We start from the raw sequence: 23,548 nt of genomic DNA, 5'->3' as shown, positions 1-23,548 counted from the left end.
GTTGAAGAAAGATGTTGAATCTATTTAATATTTCTTGAAAAATAATTGATTTCTGTGCATTTTTTTTCACACTGCATCAAATTAAGGTTGATTACGTCGATTAAGCATCATGAGGTGGAGCGTGAGGGGTGGTTCCCTATTTTTTATTTATTTATTTTTGTTGTTGCTGGGAGTTGGAACCCTATTAGTTAGGTTGCTTAATATTTACGCTAAGTACTCTTTAAAATACCAGAATAGGGAGGATGGTGCAGGTTTAAGTTTATTAGATTGATCAGTATTGCTGAACTATGAAACATTTTTTTTTTTGCATACAGGTATAACAGAATAGCTTTAGTGTAGTTGTTGTTTTAAACTTGAGTATGAACTTATACAAAATGCAGCAAGATATTTAAAAAACAGTTGTGTTGATTAAAAAACACTATATCGGATTCATATCGGTATCGGCAGATATCCAAATTTATGATATCGGTATCGGACATAAAAAAGTGGTATCGTGCCATCTCTAGGTACAATTATAGCTATTCTGAACTATGCAATATGAAAACTATGCAGCCCCTTCAGCAACTGAAGAATTTGAAAGTAAATTAAAACAAAATATAATTTTACATTAAATAAAAAAGTTTTAAACTTAATTAAAATAAAACATGTCTTAAATTAAAATAAGTAAACTGTCATGTTTATTGCTGCCAAAAAAACAGTTAAACACATTTGGACAGTGTCAGGATTCTTGCTCAGAAAAAGGATCAACATGCTCTGAAGTCAGAGTTCCAGTCCACAAAAACTTTTTTTGTAACAAAATATCGATTTCTGCCGTCCCTGTATTGATACATTATTAGCAAACAAAATATCACGATACCACACAGTATCGATTTTTTCCCCCACCCCTACTGTTTTTGGATATTCACATTTGAAACAAAATTAGCTGCCTTTCGAGAAAAACAAAAACTTTCCAGAAGTCCTTGAAACCCGTTTCCTCTTTCCCTCCCAGGCTTCGAGACTTCTGATTGGCCAACATTTGTACACGGCTAGGATTTGGCATGTTCTTGACAACATTTGACTGCGTTTTTGGCGGTTACATGTGGACAGGATTCTTTTAAAAACGGAGAATCTCAGTTTTCAGAAATAGCCGTGTACGTGTTGATGTAGCCTCCAACACTCAGACCTCGTAGCCTCAAACACAGACATCCAGCTGGTTCTACACACCTGTCTTCTGGAGGGGCTTCGTCTCTGTGGCATCCATGCTCTCTTCATCCTCTACCTGAGCTCGTCCTCGGCTCCGCCCCCTGCGTGCACGCACACACACACACAGAGCAGTTAGAGGTTAACACAGTGAAGGAACAGCATTAACCCTCTGGATCCTCCTCCAGCTGTGTCCCCATTGAAGCCATTGCAGCACATCTGGATCCCTTCGATGTGAGCGCCATGCCTGACTTGTGTGTTACAGCAGGAGGAGATCAGCTGCTGCGTTACATCATCACCCGACTGAAACGAGCATCAAAAAATAAAAAAGAAAAAAGAAAATGTCAATGAAATCAGGAAAACAACAGTTAGCACCCGACGCTGCTTTCTCACAGCTGTTTGACTCCGCCCACAGAAACAAGGACGGCGTTGGCTCCTCAGACAGCTGCCTGAAGGTCCTGATGAAACGCACGTGTAGCCCAGCAGGTCACAGCTCAGACTCACGAGTGCTTTAACCGCAGAGGCCCGATCAGCCTGTGGCGGTGAGGGTCCTCACAAAGACAGAATTACAAACGTGTGTGTGTATTCGTTCTAAGCAGTTGGCTAATGAGCATCAGGAAACACCTGAATCAGGTAAACATGATGACATCACAACAGAGATCTGTGTGTGTGGCAGGAGGTAAAACCAGGAGCCAGCACGTGCCCCCTGTCAGACTCCCTCGTTACCCAGCATGCAACTTCCTACTTCCTCTCCAACACACACACCTGTATATTTGTCTCTGTGAGGACTCTTCCCTCCACAGACTGAATCTAAGCAGCAAACACACACAGTCAAAGTTTCAGGACCTCCAGCATCACTTCCCCTGCACTGAGTGTGGATCAGGTCCAGGCTCGCCCTGCTGGATGATTCTGGGTCCACCTCAGGGCGATCGCGCTGCTAGCTTCCACACATTTCTGACCCTCTGACTCAAACTCCAGACCTCAGATGTGCTTCTCTGTCCTAAAATAAGGAGGCTGTTACTCAGTTACTCTGAAGTGAAAATGGAGCGCGGTGGTTTCTAAACACAGTTAATGTCGTACTTTTACATCATCGCCGTGCTGCAGGTGGCGTTAGCCTCGTGGGACCACACAGAGCTGTTGCCGAGCTGCTCGGCCTTCTTACAGGTGTCGATTGTGGCCTGCGGTGGTCTGCACCATGCTGGATCAGGAACGTGAAGCTCTAAAACATCAGTGCTGACCCTGCTCTGACTCCAGGATCCTCCCCTCTGACTCACCTGCTTCATTTATGCAGAAATACCAAACATGCAGCTGCTAACCTGCAGCCACGTTGTTCAGCTGGAGGAGGCACCACGGATCAACCTGCTGCAGGAACAGGTGAGCACACCTGAGCACACACTCACATCACACACACACACTTACTTCTTTCTTGATTTGGGGGGCGGAGGGGGAGGAGGTGGTGGAGGAGGAGGCGGGGCAGCAGGTCCAGAGCGCCCGCTGCTCCCATCTTTCCTCGGTCGCCCACGGGGCCGCCTCTCAGGGGCGGGGCTAGAAGCAGTGGCTTTGGCCAGCTGAGCGCTGCGGCCAGCCCGAGTGACGGGAGGGGGTGGCCCTCTGTCCCGAGGCTCCTGAGGCTGAGCCTCAGATGGCATTCTGGGTAAAGAAAGAGAGAGAGGTGAGGAACAGGGTGGAGCTGGGATTTATGCTTCCCCTTTAAACCCACACTACACATAAGCCACGCCCACAAACCCTCTGAAACCTGACTGCAGCCCACCACCTTCTTCCTCTTCTACTGTTACTTTTGCAACAGGAAGCTGGAAGAGAACAAATAAACAAGAGAAGAGAAACTGTACCGCCCCCTGGTGTTTGGGCGGTGAACTGCGGAACACAGACGCTATAAACTCAGGACAGCCGCACAGCCATCAGGTGTGTCACCTGTGTGTGGTACAGTGTGTTCACACGTGAGCGCAGCCGATGCATAAAACGAGTTTCCTCACGTGAACGCTCCACAGCTGACCTGCTATTTCACACGAGAACAAGTCACACCTCAAAGTTTACAAAGCTGATGTAAAGGACTCAAAGCTTCCAGGCACGACAACGCACAGACACACACAGCCAGATGTTGGACACCTGCAGGGACTCCCCCAGGAAGAGCAGCAGCTCGGTGTGTGAGGTCACACAGAGAGGGCGCGCTGTGCGTCCTCTGAGCTCAGGTGAAGTACAGACGCCACGAGGACGATTCAGCAGCTCCTAAACGCTGCGCGACCAAACTTGAGGATCAGGTGACGCTCAGGTGTGCTGCATTAACACACCTCAGAGGTCAAAGGTCAGACTGTTCGCAGAGCCTCCTACAGAACGAGGAGGACGTGAACAACGATGGGAGGAGCTAACCAATACCAGCACGGTGCACAGCGAGCTACAGACCCTCCCACAACCTGTCGTAAGGAAGTTCTCAAGAACCAATCAGGAACACAGAGTTTTCCATAGCGTTTCCATAGCGACCGGTGTCTGGGCCTCGGTAAGCTAACCCTGCAGCGCTGATGGTCACATGACTGCAAACCCTCTACACGCAGACACGCTCAGTTTAAACCTCGAGCTTGTGATTCACACGGCCGCCGCCACACGCCCTCGCCGCCACACGCCCTCGCCGCCACACTCTCCCGTCTGTTTCTCTGCCCATTAACAGCTATGGCGCCATCATCACACACGGATGTAAGCGGCCCACGTAGTGCCGCTCAGCTCACCCTAAAGTCAGAACGGCAGGTGTAAGTGGTGTTTGAAGCAGCAGGTGAGGTTAAAGCGCCCAAAAGGCGGGCCGAGGGGCGACTGTTACTGACAAGAAAAGCTTCCTCAGTGACACCGGCCGCGCTGAACCTCTGCCAGGCGCCACACGGTCCCGTATAAACCACTTCCTGTGAGCTGCCAGAGGTGCGACTACGTTGTGTCTCTCTGAGCGTGAACAGAAACAAAAACTGATGCACCCGCCTGGACCAGAACGAAGCCACCGCCACCTCACAGCAGCTCATCCAGCCACTCGTGCAACATGAAGCTGAGCGACCTTTGACCCTGTCTGCCTGTTGATCAGTGTCACAGCATCCTGCGTTGGTAAAGGACCCTGAGAGAGGTGCTGCCATCTGAGATGCTCCCGTGGGACATTTTGTTGTTTTTACTCGACGATCATTAAAAATGTTTTTATTCTGAGGCGGTACACTCAGCTCTGCCGCTGTCGGGTGGAGGCCAGCACCACCCTGTCTCATTGCAGGAAACCCCACTAACCAGACCTGGTTTCAGTCTGACGCCGCTGCGGCTCAACGATGGCGTAAACCATAACCGGGATTATTTTACTCACTGACCTAATTTGGATTATTTACCGTGGTCACCTGAACTTTATTAAACCTGGAAGGACAAACGGGGACACGCAGAGGACAGCAGGCCCAGACCAGCCTCATCGCAACCAACCAATCAGCAACCGGAACCCAGGTTACTGATCCTCAGGGTCCTGCCCCCTCACGGAGACAAATCAGCCTCGGTTAGCGTTGCCGCATGCAAGCTGCAGAGACTCAAAGCCAACAGCCGCACAGGTGCTCACTGAAAGGTTTGAACCTTCATTTCTGTGAGCTTCTGTTCCGCTCAATGACCTGTGATCACATGCCCTCCAAACGTCCAATCAGGGGTGGGAAGAGCCCAGCTGGCTCGAGCTGAACTAAACAGCGAGTGCATATGAGCTTCTGCTGAGGAACAAACACAGTGATCATCTCCACAAAATCACAGCTGACATTAAAACACGATTAACCTCTAACGTCCACGCTTCCTGTCCGACGGGCAGCGGGGTCCCTTCAGCTCGGCAAACATGGCAGAAAAGCAGCTGAGGAGGAGCTGCAGCAAACACGGCACGGAAACATGGCTTTACGGCGCCGTTTAGTTCAGGCACAGGAAGTAAACAAAAACACGAGCTCATCTTTAATCCCACTGGCTGATTAGCTGTGTGGGCGGGCAACCATCTATGTCCAGGTGAATTCACCATCAAGCGCAAAAGACATGTGGCATGTTTGAAGTTTAAGGAGAATATCTGGTGTTTGTGGATGCTGGTCTCATCTTTGATCCACGCCACCAACAGCTGCAGTGCACCTTCACCTTAGACTGTAAACTACGCCTGTCTCCATATTCTGACTGTTTACAGACAAACGGATCAATCAATCAGTGAAAACTAACCAGCAGATGATCTGATTGACTCGATCAGCACCTGTGGGATTATTGGAACCAGATTAGGGTTGACTCTCGGATGGAACAGGTACAGGTGAGCGCTGCTGTTGCCTGTGTAGGTATTATCCCTCTGCTCTGTGTGCCAGCTTAATGTAATCCAGCTGTATACCCCGGGACCGATGAGGTGCAGCTCTCTGGTGTCAGCTGGTCAGAGTACTCACCTGCACAGGTGCACAGTGTTTACAGTGTGCTGATTAAACGGACCTAGTGCATATTTTGGTGTGTTTTTCACTTTTCTAGCTGCTGTGCGTGTACCTGCCCAGGTGTGCCGCTGGACACCAGGTGAGCTCAGTGTTGTGTCTGGTCAGGTTAAGGTCTCAGGTGAGCCTCGCTGGGTGGCTGTGTGTGGGTAACCTGCTGGTTAGCATGCTAATAAGCTCGCCTGTCACAGCGGCCGTGGAGCCCGGTACTGCCGCCTGTGAGCCCGCTCACAGCCCCACACGCTCGGTGCGGCCTCGGTGAGGGTACCGGGAGCCGTTCGGTGGTTCTAACTCGCTGTTTAAAGGCTTTCCTCCGGCCCGGAGCGGCTAGCGCTTAGCCGTTAGCTCGCTCGGACCGCCCAGTTGACTGATCACTTCTCTGTTAGCGTTAGCGTGCAGGCTAGCTGTTAGCAGCCCGGTCCGCGGCGCGCTAGTGGCGGGTCGGGATGGGCGGCAGGAAGCGGGACGTTTAGCGAGCCGCGGGAGTGTCGAGAGAATAGGGAAGAAGCGTCCTTACTGATTCGATGCAATTCTCTTTTTCCTCTCCAGCTTTCAGCCAACTTAGAGCGACGACTTCAAAGCCAGCAGCGAACTTCTGCCAACCTCAGCCTCCGTTTGACACGCCTGGCACGGCCGGGTCTCCGGCGGAACATTCCCGGCGGAGCACGGAGGGAAAAGCGCGGTTTTTACTCCGAAAACTGGCGAAAAATTAAAGTTGAAGCGGTCGCTCCGTCACGGAGGCCATGTTTGGGAGCAACCGAACCACCGCCTGTCAGTGCCAGCAGAGGAAGTAGGTCCCGCAAAACACGTCCCGCCTCGCCGGGCCGCACGCTCCCGTCAGACCCAGACACGGGCGGCGTGTACCGAGGATCGGCCTGTGAAAAGTGCCGGTGTGCAAGCCTCCACGCGGGCACCGGGAATATTTGTTTGTGTTGTGTAAAAAGTGTGTCTGACCCCGCGGAGGGATCAGTTGGAGGACTGCTCTGGTGAAGCGGCTCTGTCAGCAGACCTGGAAGTCCCGGAGCGGAGCGCGAGGATCCGGACCGCGCCAGGCACGTGCCCGAGCACGGAGCAGAGGGTCGGGGTCAAGGGTCAGGTTAGTGTCGACCCGAGAGCGCCACGCCTGCAGTAAGAGGTTCCGGTTATTAGCCACTAAAGTTTAAAAGAGCCAAACTGTCCGTGACAGTGACGTCATCACCCTCATCACAGGGATGCTGACGTGGTGGGCGTGTCTGTCTTGGATAACACTGATGGTTATGATCGTCGTTTCATGTATTATGTATGTCAGACAGGAGAGAACAAGCTCCGCCCACAGTACCAGTATACCTGCAGCACCTGGAGCTGACGCCACACCCACCTCAGTTATTATTAATTAATCTACAATCTGCTGATGGGTCTGAGTGGAAACAAACACACAGGTCACAACATACATGTCCAGTTTATTGAACACAAACACTAATGCTGACCCTTTGGCCCCTAACAATGACCTCATCCTGACCCCACCCCCTCCATTTTCCCTGTACAGTCCCACCTGTGCAGCTCATTACAGTCTGCTCCTGTTTCCACTGTGGGCCGAGCAGCAGTCAGACCACAGAATCACATCACACAGAAAAACACGCAGATGAAGTAAACAGTCTGTGCTGTGAGGGGCGTGTCTGCGGCAAGGGCTCAAATGTGATTGGTCCCTCAGCCAGATGACGGACATCTCCCTGATCCATGATTGGACCAGAGTCTGAGTTACTGACGTGCAGCACATTTGTTCTCCTCGGACGCCGACAGGAACTCCACTCCTGCCTCCGTCACACAGAAGGAGCTGCTCCAGGAGACCTTGACCCTCGAAGAGAAGGTGGTGCAGTGGACGGTGAAGATCTGCTGTCTCCTCTGCTCCTGGTCGTGTCCTCCTTCGGCAGCCATGTTGTTTCCTGGCTCCTGCCTGGAGCACAGCAGCCGGTGGGTCACCAGCCTCTGCCAGGAGCGGCAGAGGTACGACCGCTCGGAGTCTGAGGAGGAGGAGGGGACGCCGGGCCTCCTGATGGCGTGACAGGTGGCGAAGACAGTAATTCTGTAATCCCTGTGGAGTAGGAGGAGTCAAAAATCAGAAAATTAGTGAGCCACAGTCCAGAACAGAACCACCACAGGCTCCACTCAGGTATTTGACCCAGCAAAACACGAACAAACCAACATTTTACACAAACACTCGTCAGAGCGTGAGCGATTGACCAGCCAACACCCTGACCTACGGTGCTGACACTGCAGTTTGACCACCAGGGGGCACTCTGCACATGTGTTTGTACCTGAAAGAGAAAAGCTGCGCACATGACCGTGATCATATCAGAGCTCAGCGGAAGCCTTCAGAGTGGTGGTGATGTCACGCAGCGCACTGTAACGCATGACCTGCGAGCAGCCTGAATCAGTCTAACTCCACCCACCTGAGCAGGCGTCCCAGCAGCTCCGCACACCTACTGAGCTTCTCCTCCTGTTTGGTGTAGCTGGCCCCACCCTCGCAGCGATCCACCCAATAAAACGCGGAAATGCTGTCTATGAGGATGAGCGCCAGGGCGGGCCGTGATGACAAGGTGGTCTCCAGGAAGTGGAGGGTGAGGAGGAGCTGTGAGGAGGAGTAGCAGTGAACAAACAGGAGGCGGGACAGACATGAGCGCAGCGCCGCCTCGTCTGCTCCGGCCAACAGCGCTAAGGACCCGGAGAGAAAGGGTTAGTGTGTAACTTCCTGTTTGTTTGTGTGTGTGTGTGTGTGTGTGCATGCGTGTGCATATACCTGCGCTCAGTTTGCTGTCCAGGATGCTGACCAGGTGTAACATGTCTAGGCTGTAGTCGGTGTCCACAAACACCACATCCACCTCCAGACCCCCAGCTGCCTCCGGCAGCACGCAGCGGCACAGCAGGTGATACAACAGCTCCGTCTTACCTGAGCAACACACACACACACAGTTTACATCCAGGTTAAAGGTGGAGGCACTTCCTGCATCGTGAACTCACCTGTGCCCTCCAGCCCAAACAGCTCCACCACCGCACCTGAGAGCAAGAAACAACACATACAGTGAGACAGTCACCTGACTGACAGCATGTGTCAGCTGTGAGTGGGTGGGCGTGGCCAGTCACCTTGGTCGGGTCCTCGGTCTTCCGGAAACAGACGAGGCTCAATATCCTTAAGGCAGCGCCGTGCCTCCAGACGAGCTAACAGCTGACAAGACGCACACACCGTTACACTCTGCTCCAGGATATACACTTTGCCATATTACACTCTGCTCCAGGATATACACTCTGCCATATTACACTCTGCTCCAGGATATACACTCTGCCATATTACACTCTGCTCCAGGATATACACTCTGCCATATTACACTCTGCTCCAGGATATACACTCTGCTCCAGGATATACACTCTGCCATATGACACACTGTTCCAGGATATACACTGTACAGATCATTACACACTGCTGCAGCACGTAGACTGTACCACACTACAAACTAAACACGTGTTTTGAGTTTCCGGCAGCATCTCCAGCTGTGCAGAGCTCTGCTCAGTGAAGGTCACAGCAACACACCTGTACCAAACTCGAACAGGTAACTGTCTGTTTTCTTCCTACATCGCTTGTAAGCAGACACACACCCTCTGACAGTTACCGTCACGCGGTGCTAACAGCGCTCTCATCTCGCTAACAGCGCGGTCACGTGACACACAGGCAAACACGGGCTTCGGTTTCTCACCTGAGCGCCGCTCTCGCTCATCTCAGCAGAGCTCCTTCTCCTTCGGGACCCGCCACGGCTGTTTTGAACTGACTTCCGGTTTCCGCCATATTGCGACCGCCACAGCAACCGGAAACACGTGATCTCCACAGTAGCCGGAAACACGTAACTTCAGTTAAATCGACTTTGACAGGGAAAACTAAATTGTGTTTTTGTTACTATTGATGCTGCTGAAAAATAAATTTGGTTCTAAGTGTTTTAACACTCTGGGTTTATTTAAAAAAATCACCATCCCTTCAGCTCGTTTGTGGCCAAAAGTGTCCATGTGTTAGATTAGATTAGATTAGATTAGATAGAACTTTATTAATCCCTCGGGTGGGTTCCTCTGGGAAATTCGATTTCCAAAAAAGCACAGCACCGACAGAAGTTACAGAGTTATACACACACACATATATATATAAATACAGAGACAATATAAATAAAATATACGAAGGGGATAAATAGAATAAATAGGAATAAAAATAAAAATACAAGTGAATTGCACATTTCAAGTATTGAAAGTTATGTTTTGTCAACGCGAGAGTTGAGCCTCGGGTGTGAAATGTATGGTTTTCAGGGTTTTCCTCGGTTTCCCTGGGTGTCTTCCCGTGTTGTAGTTGTGTCTTATTTTGAAAGGATTATTTACGCGTTACCATAGCGCCCAGAGAGCATTAAGGGGCAGAGAGGAGGATGTTACTCTCAATGTTGTTGGCGCATTTCAAGAGGACACTGCTAATAAAATTACACAGCTGAATTCGCGTTTATTATATTTACAAAATACCACAGTTTTTGTAAATATAACTTCGCGGATTTCACCTACCGCGGGTTATTTTTAGAACGTAACTCCTGCGATAAACGAGGGACCACTATATTATTAATAGTAGAGTCTGGGACATTTAATTGATTAACATCAACATTATTGAGCACTATTATTTTTGTTCAAGGAGAGCAAAAACTATAAAACTCTCTCACCTTGTTCGTTGCCAAAAATGGCAACTTTTGTGTTTTTTTTTTTTTTTACAAAATGCTGTAAAATGTATATTTATTAAAACATTGATCTACTTTTACCGACTTGACTCTTTAAATTAGCTCCAGTCCTTTTCTTCAAAAAACCAAAATTTTATCTATATTCTTTTTTTTTTTACACTTTAAATGCCAGTTAGGTCATATATTACCAGTAACTTTTCAGATAAAACAGTAATAAAGTCCTAATGGTTTCATAAATCTTCGTATTTATTTATTTTTTTTCATATAAGCATCGGGGACAAAGCTGTCTTGCAATTGTTGAGGTCACTATAGTGTGGGCCCTTTTTCTTCCAGGATCACTCTTCATTTGTAGGTTTAGAGGTCTCCTACTACTGTGAAGTGATTTTCATGGGACAAAGGCTTGTATTCCAAGATCTGGGAGATTGTAGAGATGAGCAGTGATGCCCTTCTTACCATCTTTCCAGAAAAATAAGTGATCTAGAAGCTGTTAGGCTGACTTACAGCAGCAGCACTTTCTGCACCTGCATAAACTCCAGGACACATTTACTAACAGTTTTTGTTGCTGTATGTGCTGCAGCTTTGATTTTTTTACTATAATCATATTTTACTCTACAAGAGTCAAAGTGTTTTTAGCAGGTGCTTCAAAGCAAAGTTTGACTGTGACACTCAAAGCTCAACAGTCTGTATCAACAAAAATTCTCTGCAGCCTGTGTAATATTTGATGCGTCATAATTTATTCCAGTCTGTCTTGCAAATACATGTTTGCGTTGCAATGTCATGCACAACACACAACTATTAGACCCTTAAGATCAAACCTGTGTCATTCTTTTGGTCCACTGCAGTGTAGTAGTCAGCACAGAGCCCAGAGGGTTATACGTAAAATGTATAAAAATATTATTGATTACAGGATAAAACATAAATGTTAATAGCAACTGTAACCTTTTTACTTTGAAGTTACAAGTATAAACAATGCTGTTACATTTACACTAAAATTTTTACTATAAGTATGGAAACAAGTGAACAACATTTTATAATAAGCTTAACTGGAATTCTGTACACTGAAAAACAAACAGCACATAAAAACCACAAACAAACAGCCAGTGCCTTCATCTGTCCATCAAGTGTCAAACATCACATTGACCTGTAGTCTCTGCTCGTCAGCACATGCTTTTAAAAAGAGCTCCATGTCCTCTGCAAACTGAGAAACAAAGAGGAGGAAGTCCCTCTACACAAACACTGCAGATGACAGGCCAGGCAAACATCTGTTGACCTGTTTGAATGCCTCCTCATCATGTGAGTCTTGAAGTTTTTTTGTAAGAAGAGTAAGACCAGAGTGAGGGCGTTTCATTTTCATGGACTTTCCACAAGCCGCAGTTTCATTTAGCACAGAGGGACGAGCACATGAATGTTCTACTGAAGATTCAGGAAATGGTTTAGATGCTGGAGACGAGACATCGAGAGGGAGATGGGGCTCCACGGAGAGTTGAGTGGGAGAGAGGCGGGGCTCCACGGACAGTGCAGCGGGAGAGGGGCGGGGCTCCACGGAGAGTGCAGCGGGAGAGGGGGGGGGCTCCACGGAGAGTGCAGCGGGAGAGGGGCGGGGCTCCACGGAGAGTGCAGCGGGAGGGAGGCGGGGCTTCACGGAGAGTTTAGTGGGGAGCAGTCCTGAATGCTGACATGACAATAATTGCCTTGCCATATCCCCACGCTGTATGACTGTCATGTTGCAGACAGGGCAGTGAAAGTGCACCGGCATATCATTCTGTCTGTAAGAGAGAAAAAAAAACAAAAACAATATGTAATTTAAATGCAGTTGTACAGAATGCAATCAGTTTATCTAACAATCAGATTGTACATATGAACAAAAATACCCAAGCCATCCTCAATAATGAAAGCAAAATGTTGTGGATCACAAGAGCTGTCAGGAAATGTGGTGAACAGGAAAAAATATTTAATGAAAACACTTTTTTCTAGCTGATGAATGCACTGAACTGTACAATGTGAAAAGCAGCTTTTAAGTCAACAAAGACACTGCAGAGGTGCTGAAAAGAAGTGCATATTTATAACTTTAACTATGAGGTTTATTTAATACCAACATACCTTTGAAAGGCAAAGCATTTTTAATGTGTCCATTTATTTGCTCCTCAATCTTTGCCCTGACAGTAGGGCTGAGAGTGGGGCACAGAGGGCAGTGAAACAGCCAACACGTGGTGCACTCCTGCAATTCTGGCTTGGAGGCAGAATTCCAATTTGATATGTGCATCTAAAACAGAGAGAAAAACAGATAAACACCATATACACCTTTAAGTTCAGGTTTTAGCAGAAATAACATGTTACAGTTAGCATGTTAGAGATTTGGGGAGAAAATTCTTTACGAAAACATAATTTACCAGACACTTTTATTTGTGACATACGTATCTATTGACATATAACAGACAATTTAACAAACGCTAACAAAAATCTGGGCAATAAAAAAGCAGAACAGAATGGAATAGAGAATAGTAGTATTTATAAATGTATAAATCTCTTTGTGACAAACTTTACAGCGTTGATGCAGGTGGAATGAAAGACGTGAACAAAGTGCAATACGCAGTAAATGGAACAATGTGCATTGATGTTACAGATCGTGAAAAGTAGTTCAATAAGAAGCAAAAATCAAATACGTTTGAAACTGACCACTAAATGCTAACCAGAGGTGTCAAAAGTGCAGTCTTACTAAAGTTTAGATACCTCGGGGGTCTGACCGTTGTTGTAACGCTAACAAAGTGCCAACGTAATCAGTGTAAGCAAACTAGATGATTTCTAAAATTATATAATTATTAACGGCAAATTTATACATGAAAGACTCTGTGCCAACCTTTATGATCCACTTGCAAGGTTTCCACAGTCGATGATCCGTGCAGTGCTACTGTGGAGGTCACGTGTTTCCGGTTACTGTGGAGGTCCCAATATGGCGCTCCCAGTGGCTGCAGCCAGACCCTTCTCCCATAAAGACCGCAGCTGGAGCATTACCGTAATGTTTATAACACTGCGCAGCAGAATGACTCGAGCTGCAGCCCTCTGACTTTAACAAGATGTGCAGCCCCTCCCCCTTTGAGCCAGCGTCTGTCTAATTGGCTGCCCGTCACAAACTGAAGGTGTGCTTCACCTGTGTGAAGCTAACGGCAGCATGTGAGTGATCACTGAGGCGCCAAATGGGGCTGAACTAGTGAGGAAGACGAGAGGTCAGAGGTCACGTTACTGAGGCGGGCAGTCAGAGGTCAGTGACACTAACAGATGAGGCGAGCTAGCAGTGAAAGTGGAGGAGACTCCTGAACAGCAGCATCAGTCTAGTTTATAATCACAGACACAAAGGTGTTACCAGGGAGGCTGCTGATTGGACAATCGTGCCTTGCCTGTTATGTGCTGTGTTAGATGATAAACAGCTCTGTTCTTGTGTTTTTCTCAGTGAGGCCGAGTTTACCTGCACCACACCTGTCCTGCAGTCTGGTGTCCTCCAGTGGTCCTGAGTGCGAGGATGAGGATTGGTCGTCATGGTGACACTTTAAGCTATATAATCTGAAAACTGATTCTTATTTAAACTCATCACACAGTGACGATGATGATGATGGAGGACTCTGCAGGGAGGACTTTCTCTGTCAGGACTGGAACTACTGCTAAATACACTCGAATACTTCGGTTTGATTGTAGCATTTGTGATATTTGTACTACGCAGTGATGGCTCCAGGCTCACCTGCAGTACCTGTGACGTCCACCAGGGGGTCATGGCCCACATTGATTTAGATTACTCAGAGCCTGATGCGACCATATAAGGATATCCCCTCTCTGACATCATGCAGTTCCATGGGCGGTGCAGCCTGACCTTTGACCTCATTAGAAACCATGAACAGCAGGACAGAAAAAAGGAGCAGGACATTATTTCATTTTATTGTTCAAAAACAGTGTGACACACACACACACACCTAAAATCACTGAAACCAGACTTCATAGAAAAAATTAAAACAAACATGTTTAACAAGAACGTAATCAGCCAATCAGAGGAGGCGCTGCATTGTGACAGAGCAGGGGGAGATGGTCACCTGACAATCCTGCAAGTCTCTGTGAACCAGGTAAGTCTGCCTGTGCACACCTGTCTGTCTGTCTGTGGCAAAGGTAGCCTCAAACCTATCAATCATCTGTGAAGCCCCGCCCCCAGCCTTAGTGAGACCACCAGCCTTCATTCTTCCTCTCCTTTGTGTGGGTTTGGTTGCTGCACTCTGATGGGCTTTTCTAAGACCATGTGACAACTCCTCTGACTCCAGTAGGTATCTGATTGGTGGGCCAACTCTCCTCCTTCGCTGCCGCTGAGGCTCCTCCCCATTCTCGTTCTTACCCTGGGTTCCTTCTTTCCATTTGCCATCAGAAGCTCGAGCACTGCTCATGGCCATCCCAACTCTGTTGCCTTGGGAACTGTCTATGATGCTGCGGTGCTGATTGCAATGATGCAGGAACAGTCTGCTGGCACGGCTGAACTTCCTGTTGCAGATGTGACAGCCGAACGGGCGCTTCGGTCTGTGGAAGACAGACGTCTGCAGAGGAGAAAGGTCACGATTAACTGAAGGCTTTCAGGGAGTTTTTAGACTTCCTGATAATAATGAATTACAGTCGTCCAGCCTGGAAGTAATAAATGCATGAACTAGTTTTTCAGCGTCACTCTGAGACAGGATATTTCTAACTTTAGAGATGTTGCACAAATGGAAGAAAGCAGTCTTACATATTTGTTTAATATGTGCGTTGAAGGACATGTCCTGGTCAAAAATGACTCCAAGGTTCCTCACAGCGTTACTGGAGGCCAAGGTAATGCCATCCAGAGTAAGGATCTGGTTAGATACCATATTTCTAAGCTTTTCAGGGCCGAGTACAATAACCTCCGTTTGATCTGAATTAAGAAGCAGAAAGTTAGCGGCCATCCAGGTCTTTATGTCTTTAAGACATTCCTGCAGTTTAACTCATTGGTGTGTGTTATCTGGCTTCATGGACAGATAGAGCTGGGTGTCATCTGCATAGCAGTGTAAATGTATGCTATGTCTTCTAATGATGCTGCCTAAGGGAAGCATGTATAATGTAAACAGAATTGGTCCTAGCACTGAACCCTGTGGAACTCCATAATTAACCTCAGTGTGTGAAGAGGACTCTCCATTTACATGCACAAACTGGAGCCTATTAGATAGATATGATACAAACCACTGCAGTGCAGTACCTGTAATACCTACAGCATGTTCTAATCGCTCTAATAGGATATTATGGTCGACAGTATCGAACGCTGCACTAAGGTCTAGCAGGACAAGCACAGAGATGAGTCCACTGTCAGAGGCCATAAGAAGATCATTTGTAACCTTCACTAAAGCTGTTTCTGTGCTGTGATGAGCTCTGAAACCTGACTGAAACTCTTCAAATAAGCCACTCCTCTGCAGAGGTCCTTCTACTGTGCCACTATCGAGAGTGTGCTGGTGCACGCCATCCCTGTGTGGTACGCTGGTTGCACAACAGCTGACAAGAAGAGACTACAGAGGGTCATCAGAACTCCCTGGACTTAATTGCCAGCTCAAGATGTCTCTCCAGAGCCAGGGCAATTATAAAGGACCACCTCCATCCTAACCACCACTTCTTCAACATCCTGCCCTCTGGAAAAAGGCTCAGATCCATCAGGTGCAAAACCAACAGACTAAAGAACAGCTTCTTCCCGTGGGCTGTCAGAACTCTTAATGCAAACTAGTGTGTAAAGACTTCCCCAACACATCCACCCTGACACTGCTGTTGATCATCTATGTGCAATATCTCAGTCTTTCCATGTTCTGTGCAATTATTTTGGTCCCAGTCTGTTTCAATGTTTCCTCCACATACACCATGTATATAGTTCCACTCACATATGTATACATATACACTGTTTTTTATTTTATTCTATTGATTCATCCATCCATCCATCCATCCATCCATTCGCTTCCGCTTATCCTTTTCAGGGTCGCGGGGGGCGCTGGAGCCTATCCCAGCTATTGATTTAATTATTTATTTATTTTCTGCCTTCGTTGTATATTGGTTTCTCTTCTTTTTACTTTAGCACCTTTGTGATCCAGCTACCCAATTTCGCTGTGCAAGAAACTGCACAATGACAATAGAAAGTCTCTAAAAGTCTAAGATGATCTGTTAGCTGTTTGACAACTACTCTTTCAAGGATGTTTGATATAAAGGAAGGTTGGAGATTGGCCTATAATTAGCTAAGACTGCTGGGTCTAGAGATGATTTTTGAGTAAAGGTTTAACTACAGCCAGCTTGAAGGCCTGTGGTACATAGCCGATCATTAGAGATGGGTTCAATCTTTAATATGGTCGACCTAAGAACTTAATGGCAGGTGCTGTTAGCTGCCTCCTGATTGATCAGTTAACTGTGGCTACCAACCTTTTTTGGGCTCCGTCTGCTGTGTGTGGGTTTGTTTTCTGTGTCCTGATTGGCTGTTCTTTGACCCCGTGACAGCTCCTCTGACTCCAGCAGGTACCTGATTGGTGGGCCGACCATCGTCCTTCTCAGCCTCTGAGGCTCCTCCTTCTTCTCATCTCCCTTTCTTCTGCCCTTTTCAACCACGTGACTTATGTCTTTAACTTTAGCGTCAAGCCTGTCAATCATCTCTGAAGCCCCGCCCCCAGGCTCACAGAGGCCAACAGCATCTGATCTTTCTCTCCTTCTTGTGAGCTTGGTAACTGCCTCCTGATCAGTGTGATTGGCTGTTCCAGAATCATGTGACGTTTCCTCCAACTCTAGAAGGCATCTGATTGGTGGACTGACCATCTTTCCTGGTCTCTGAGGCTCCTCCTCTTCCTGTCTTCCTCCCGTTGAGACCATGTGACCTGTGTCTTTATCTCCAATGTCAGAACAGTCAGTCATCTTTGAAGCCCCGCCTCCAACAGAGTCTTTTGATCTTCCTCTCCTCCTTGTGTGTTTGTTAGCTGCCTTCTGATTGGTCTGATTGGCTGTTCCAGAACCCCGTGTTGTCTCCTCTGACTCCAGCAGGTACCTGATTGGTGGGCCAACCATCGTCCTCCTCGGCCTTTGAGGCTCCTCCTCCTTCTCCACACAGACTTGTTGCACCTCCCTTTCTTCTTTTTCTTCCTCCTCCGCTCTGCTCCTCTTTGTCCCCCTCCATCCATTCCCACTCCTGTTCAGGGTCCAGTAGTTGACCAACCAGCTGGGACGTGTTCTCGCACGGTTTATGCCTCTTGACCAAAAAGGAGCCTTGGTGGGTGCTGTGAGGAGGGGCTTCCTGGGCCTCTGAGGCTCCTCCTCCTTGTCATCCTGGGTGGTCTGTTTTTGTGGTTTGTTTTTAGGAGCTTGGGCGTTGCTCAGGGCCGCCCCACATCCGTTGCTGTAGAGACCACCTATATTGCTGTGGTGCTGATCGCATTGGTGCAGGAACAGCCCGCTGGCACAGCTGAACTTCCTGTTGCAGAGGTGACAGCCGAAAGGTTGCTTTGGTCTGTGGACGGACGGGTGGAGGGCAGACGCCTGCAGGGGGGAAAGGTCAGACAAAGGTCAGGTGAGCGTTGGGTTAATTACAGCTAACTAAAGACAAAAGGGGCAGAAAAGTCTGGTTAAAAGTCGGGAAAGAAGAAGCCCATCCATTAGGGGTGGGCTTTGATTATCAATTTATCGTTTAAAATCGATTCTAGCTTGGATAAATTTATTTTGCCCGGAATGCCAGAATCTCAGGTTAAATGAGAGCAGGATTCTGTACAAAGATGGAAACACAAAACACAAAGAATTCACTCTGATTTTTGCTGTTTTGCTTCCACCACGATAAAAATCACACTTCATGCACAGCTCTCTCTCTCTGTACTTCAAGAACAGTTTCCCGTCTAAAAATCTGTTTTCTGCATTATTCGCTTGCTTGTTACGCACAACTCTACCGTTGTTTACAGGCTGTTGGCCGCTGTTTTTGTCCTTTTACTTACTTCTGAGAAGAAAGCCTCATTTCTGCTGTTCAATACTGAGCAAATTTAAACTTTTTAAAATGATGCAAATTGCAAAACTCTCAGCTGTGCCTGTAATCAAACCTCTGTAAACTTTGCTCTGCTTCACTTCAGCAGCATCAGGTCATGTTCATGTGTTGATTCATGGTTTTCTTTCGTTTTTGATCTACTGCAGAATATTTTTAAGGTCATCTGTTAAAATCCAGGCCAGGAAAGTCGCCTTCATGTTTTTCTGTGTTTTATCCTCAGTTACTTTGACACAAAGCCCTCTGCTGTGATGCTCACACCTTTGATAAAGTCCCGCAAGTATCAGCTTTCTTTTTATAGATATAAAAATATGGAAATGTACTGATGCATGACCTGAATTATAATATTTCTGACTGTCTCAGGCTAAATTTACCCGATTCAAATCGAATCGAATTGTGGATCGAATTGATTCGGGACCTCATGAATCGAAATCGAATCGATTCTAGAGATCAGTGACGATACCCAGCCCTAATTTCCATGGTTACCTACTCGGAACCACTCGCCATGACTGGTTTTCCACTACAATCTGGTAAGTACTTAATGTACGTGGTCATTGTTATAGCAATTAATGTGCAACACCAATAAAGGTGGACGTCGAGGCGCGATGGACCCGCTGCTTGGTCTGTGGCGTCAGACTCGGGAACACGGCATTGCTTTTGTAGCCATTTCTGTCGCTACCCAACTTCAAAAATGGCGCTTTTCATTTTTGTGAATGAGACGCCATCACGACTCATCGAGGGAAGCCACTGACTGGCCAATCAGGGGCACATTTTCATATTTGCTCGAATTTCCTGGAACGCCGGCCGAACATCACCTGGTACCAGGAACTACGAACTAATAGGAAACCTGAAAACCGCGGCAAGTCGATCCGAGTAGGTAGAAAAAGAGGCTGTAGTAACAGGTAAAGTTCAAGTAAAGGTCAGAAGACATGGGCTTGTGTTCTGCATCCTGATTGGATGATTGTAAAATATCTGTTATCACCTCTGACTCTAGAAGGCATCTGATTGGTGGACTAACCGTCTTTCCTGGTCTCTGAAGCTCCTCCTCTTCCTGTCTTCCTCCCGTTGAGACCATGTGACCTGTGTCTTTATCTCCAATGTCAGAACAGTCAGTCATCTTTGAAGCCCCGCCTCCAACAGAATCTTTTGATCTTCCTCTCCTCCTTGTGTGTTTGTTAGCTGCCTTCTGATTGGTCTGATTGGCTGTTCCAGAACCCCGTGTTGTCTCCTCTGACTCCAGCAGGTACCTGATTGGTGGGCCAACCATCGTCCTCCTCGGCCTTTGAGGCTCCTCCTCCTTCTCCACACAGACTTGTTGCGCCTCCCTTTCTTCGTCGTCGTCCTCCACTCTGCTCCTCTTTGTCCCCCTCCTTCCATTCCCACTCCTGTTCAGGGTCCAGTAGTCGACCAACCAGCTGGGACGTGTTCTCGCACGGTTTATGTCTCTTGACCAATAAGGAGCCTCGGTGGGTGCTGTGAGGAGGAGCTTCCTGGGCCTTTGAGGCTCCTCCCCTTCCTTTCTTCCTCCCGTTGACACCATGTGATCCGTTACTTTATCTTCAGTATCAGAACAGTCAGTCATCTTTGAAGCCCTGCCCCCAGCCTCACTGAAATCAAAAACATTTTTTGGTCTTCGCCTGCGCTGTGTGGGTTTGTTTTCTGCATCGTGATTGGAGGTTCTGACACCACCTGTTTCCTCTGACTCCAGCAGGTACCTCATTGGTCGGCCAACCATCGTCCTCTTTGTCCTGTGAGGCTCCTCCTCTCCTTCCTCTCTTCCTCCTGTTGTGACCATGTGACCTGTGTCTTTAGCATTAGTCTCAGGCCTGTCAATCACCTCTGAAGCCCCGCCCCCAACAGCATCTTTTGATGTTCCTCTCCTTCTTGTGGGTTTGGTAGCTGCCTCCTGATTGGTCTGATTGGCTGTTCCAGAACCATGTGACACTTCCTCCGACTCCAGTAGGTACCTGATTGGTTGGCAGACTGTCCTCCTCTGCCTCTGAGGCTCCTCCCTCTCCTCTGCATCACCCTGCGCGTGATTGGTTTGTTCTTGCTGTTGGTCAGCAGCAGCTTGTGCGCAGCTAGAAGCCGGTCTGTGGACGGAAAGGTGGAGATCCAGAGACGCCTGGCTGGTGACGTTCAGACCACACACCTGGAGACAGGTAAAGTTGAAGGTCAAAGGTCAGAGAAACAAAGGTGATGTGACGTTCAAGTGAAGGACTGACCTGGCAGAGCTTCCACCATCTCTCTGCTCCTCCGTCTGTTGAGGACTCCACCGTGCTGCTGTCATCCAGCTCCTTCTGCTCCTTCCTCGGCCTCCCCATCTTTCTCCTCCGCACATCTCTGCTCGCTCTGCTGTGATTGGCTGCTGTTGGCCCATGTGACTGCTGCTCAGACTCCAGCAGGTATCTGACTGTCGGGCCAACCATCCTCCTCGGTCTCCGACCCTCCTCAGTCTTTATTATGACAGATTTGACTCCTCCCCTTTCTTTCATGGTCTCCTCCCCTCCTCTCTCCTCCTCCTCCTGCCCCTCGTTCTCCTTCCTCTCCTGGATCCTGGTTGTTTGTTCCTCTCCTCGCTTGCTGGTGTGGGACTCCTCATCCTTCTTCAGAAGCTTAATCTTTAGTCTCCTCCTCTTCCCGGCCGCATTTCCTGCGATGTGATTGGTCGATTTGTCAGCCAGTGATGACTTTTGTCTTTCACCACCATCAGGCCACCTCCCCCCCACCATCTTCTTCTTTTCTTTAAATGCCACATTCTCAGAGCAGAGTCTCTCCTCTGCAGGAGAAGAGTAAAGGAAGTTAATGTTCAAATACTGATTAATACAAAGAACCGATCACTAATCAATAACCCAGATACTGACTGATGCAGAGAGTCAATCTCCTGTGAGAGGAGGCTGAAGGATGAAAGGTTGGGAGGTCAAGAACACATGAGCAGATTAAAGGCTTCCTGCTCTGAGTGGACTCGATCTTCAAACATCTCATTTAACCTGACACTTACAAAACCTACCCTCAGGTACGTGCACCTCCTGCTCCTCTTCCTGCTCCTCCTCTTCGGCCAGCCCCGGGCTCAGGGGAGCGATGAGTCCAGGAGGAGCAGCCGAGACGTCCGCAGGAGTCGGGGGAGGCAGAACAGAGTGCTCGGAGAACAGAGGCACGCTGGGTAGCAGGGCGGGGCGGTCGGTGCCGCAGCGTGATGCCCGACTCCTGCAGAGCTGCAGCAGAGCGCCCCCTGCTGATTCATCCACCTGGAAGGCGCCACAGTGGCAGGAAACACCTGAGAGGGGAGAGGCGTACGTGTGAGCGCGCTCTGCTTCAAACAGTTAATGGGCGTGTCCAAATTCATGGGCTGCATCCTCCCGAGGACGCATTTGTAGAACGATTACATCACAGCGACGCGCCGAAGGCTGTCCGAATTCGTAGACTCCTCCGAATGCAGCCGACAAATGCGTCCTGCTTTTCCCCGAATTTGAAGGACGGGTCGGGTGTGTCCTTTGTGGCCCACCATATCCCAGAATTCATAGCGCAGCCCAGCCAAACTCCAGTTTCTGGCAATGGCGGCCGCTACTAAGTTTTAATATTACTGTTACTACTCTCTCTGGGTCACAAAATAAACTTTTAACATATTTTCAGGCGAGAATGTAGCTGTGTAAACTTTTAATATCTGCTCGGTTTATCAAGATATCGCATATTTGCAAAAGTGCTTCGATGTTTTCAGAGACTTCTGCTGCCCACCAGCTCGACGGGAGCTCGAGGGTCACTGAAGCCGCCGAGAACAGCAAACTCCCAGCACATCATTTTCAGATCACCTCGGTCTTTCGCTGCTCGGGTTAAACGTAATATATAAGTCACTTAGAGAACCTAAAATGTTATTGTTTGGCTTTTTTTCAGTGTTTTATTTGTTTATGAGTAAATCGGTTTGGCTGAGATTAACATTATTAGATTAGATTAGATAAAACTTTATTAATCCCCCGGGTGGGTTCCTCCTTGGTTTTCACACAGCTGAATAAACGTCAAACAGAAAACTGATTAAACAGATGGTCGAGAGTTTACTCCAGTGTCCTGTTATATTTTAGATAGCAAGGAGCAGACGGCCGAGTTTATTAAACTCCACCGAGACAGCGGTGACGCTAATCTGAAGGCTGGACCGTCCAATTTCACGGCCGTTTACTTCCGGCCTACCCGACCTTCTGAAGACCCGGCCCCCATAGACCGTGAAGGCCGGGTCCTCAGGAGGATGCAGCCCATGAATTTGGACACGACTAATAACTCAGAGAGCACCTGGCCATGAAGCGATCAAGGGTCTCAATGTCAGCACTGCAATGAATTCTGGGTAAATTTAGACATCTGTGAGGAAGAAAACAGTGTGTCTGCTCAGGTGTGTTTACCGGGGCAGAAGGTGTTTCTAATCAGCAGGTGTGGGACAGGAACAGGAAGTTCACCATCTTCTCAGCTGTGAAGTGGCTTCAGAACAAAGGCCGTGGACTGTGACTCTACCCGTGACTCCACGTCTGTGGCCGGGTGAGTGAGACGCCCACAGGCTCTAAACCCGAAGATGGCGCTCGGCGACGAGGCAAGCCCCCTTTTACCCACCATTCACAGAGACGAACCTTGAGTCCGTCCGCCGGCTCGAGCCCTCAGAGGAAACCACCCGGAGCGACTTCTGTGTGGACCAGCTCTGCATGGATCTGTGTGGACCGGCTCTGCGTGGCCTCTGGGTGCCACAGGGGACCTGGGCCAATGTCTAGCCTGTGGAATCAGGTTCTTCCTTCCTCAGGTCGAGCCCTTCGTCACACAGTTATTACAGCTGCACTATGGTGCATCGCTATAGCGACCAGCGTAACGGCTTGTGTGTTGGCAGGCTTCCTGTGTTTGAGTCCGTGTAACTATGTGTTTCACATGCAGCTGGTTTGTTTTCAGTGCTGCTTTACAGACACGTTGGACTGGATATGAGTTTGAAGCTCCGTGTTTCAGAGAGCACGGTGATAAATCACGTGTCCCTGAGTCTCACCTAAGTGTCTCCAGCTTAGCTGCTGAGTCAGCAGATCCACCTGGACGGCGGCGTCCCTCCTCTCGGCCGCCTCGCTCTGACAGCCCACCTCCTTCCTCCTCCTCTCCTCCCTCCTGTGTCCTTCAACGATCATCTGGAA

At 48.4% G+C, this 23,548-nt stretch overlaps 3 protein-coding genes across 11 annotated transcripts in view; all 3 read right to left on the bottom strand.

The window, feature by feature from the left end:
• Positions 1–6,378, bottom strand: part of kmt2ca (lysine (K)-specific methyltransferase 2Ca) — a 51,225-nt gene extending 44,847 nt beyond the window's left edge. For 7 of the 8 annotated variants that reach the window (XM_076888596.1, XM_076888598.1, XM_076888599.1 and 4 more), the window contains exons 1-3: positions 6,157–6,378; positions 2,599–2,829; positions 1,204–1,283 (exon numbers count right to left, since the gene is read on the bottom strand). In XM_076888596.1, coding sequence (XP_076744711.1) covers positions 1,204–1,283; positions 2,599–2,828 — 310 coding nt within the window. In that variant the 5' untranslated portion in view covers position 2,829; positions 6,157–6,378. The remainder of the gene's footprint in view (positions 1–1,203; positions 1,284–2,598; positions 2,830–6,156) is intronic. The other variant, XM_014409920.3, reaches the window with a different exon arrangement.
• A 680-nt stretch (positions 6,379–7,058) lies between these two features.
• On the bottom strand, positions 7,059–9,508 carry xrcc2 (X-ray repair complementing defective repair in Chinese hamster cells 2). The gene is made up of 6 exons (XM_004570740.3): positions 9,368–9,508; positions 8,760–8,841; positions 8,637–8,672; positions 8,416–8,565; positions 8,069–8,330; positions 7,059–7,710 (listed from the first exon to the last, which is right to left on the bottom strand). The coding sequence occupies exons 1-6, from the start codon at positions 9,386–9,388 to the stop codon at positions 7,377–7,379; spliced, it is 885 nt and encodes a 294-aa protein (XP_004570797.2). The 5' UTR covers positions 9,389–9,508; the 3' UTR covers positions 7,059–7,376.
• A 1,576-nt stretch (positions 9,509–11,084) lies between these two features.
• Positions 11,085–23,542, bottom strand: LOC101476113 (uncharacterized). Of its 2 annotated transcripts, XM_076888615.1 has the most exons (8): positions 23,410–23,542; positions 21,409–21,675; positions 20,624–21,177; positions 19,417–20,550; positions 16,808–17,908; positions 13,230–14,940; positions 12,473–12,635; positions 11,085–12,138 (listed from the first exon to the last, which is right to left on the bottom strand). In XM_076888615.1, exons 1-6 carry the CDS (start codon positions 23,540–23,542, stop codon positions 14,407–14,409), a joined length of 3,723 nt encoding a protein of 1,240 aa, XP_076744730.1. In that variant the 3' UTR covers positions 11,085–12,138; positions 12,473–12,635; positions 13,230–14,406. The 2 variants fall into 2 exon arrangements, with proteins under 2 accessions (XP_076744730.1, XP_024659472.1); XM_024803704.2 differs by having other exon boundaries at positions 12,473–14,940.
• Between the last annotated feature and the right edge of the window lie 6 nt (positions 23,543–23,548).

Source organism: Maylandia zebra, linkage group LG9 (assembly GCF_041146795.1).
Source record: "Maylandia zebra isolate NMK-2024a linkage group LG9, Mzebra_GT3a, whole genome shotgun sequence".
NCBI classification, from domain to species: Eukaryota; Metazoa; Chordata; class Actinopteri; order Cichliformes; family Cichlidae; genus Maylandia; species Maylandia zebra.
Note: the sequence above shows the minus strand (reverse complement) of the source record. Positions and strands in the feature narration are given on the sequence as shown.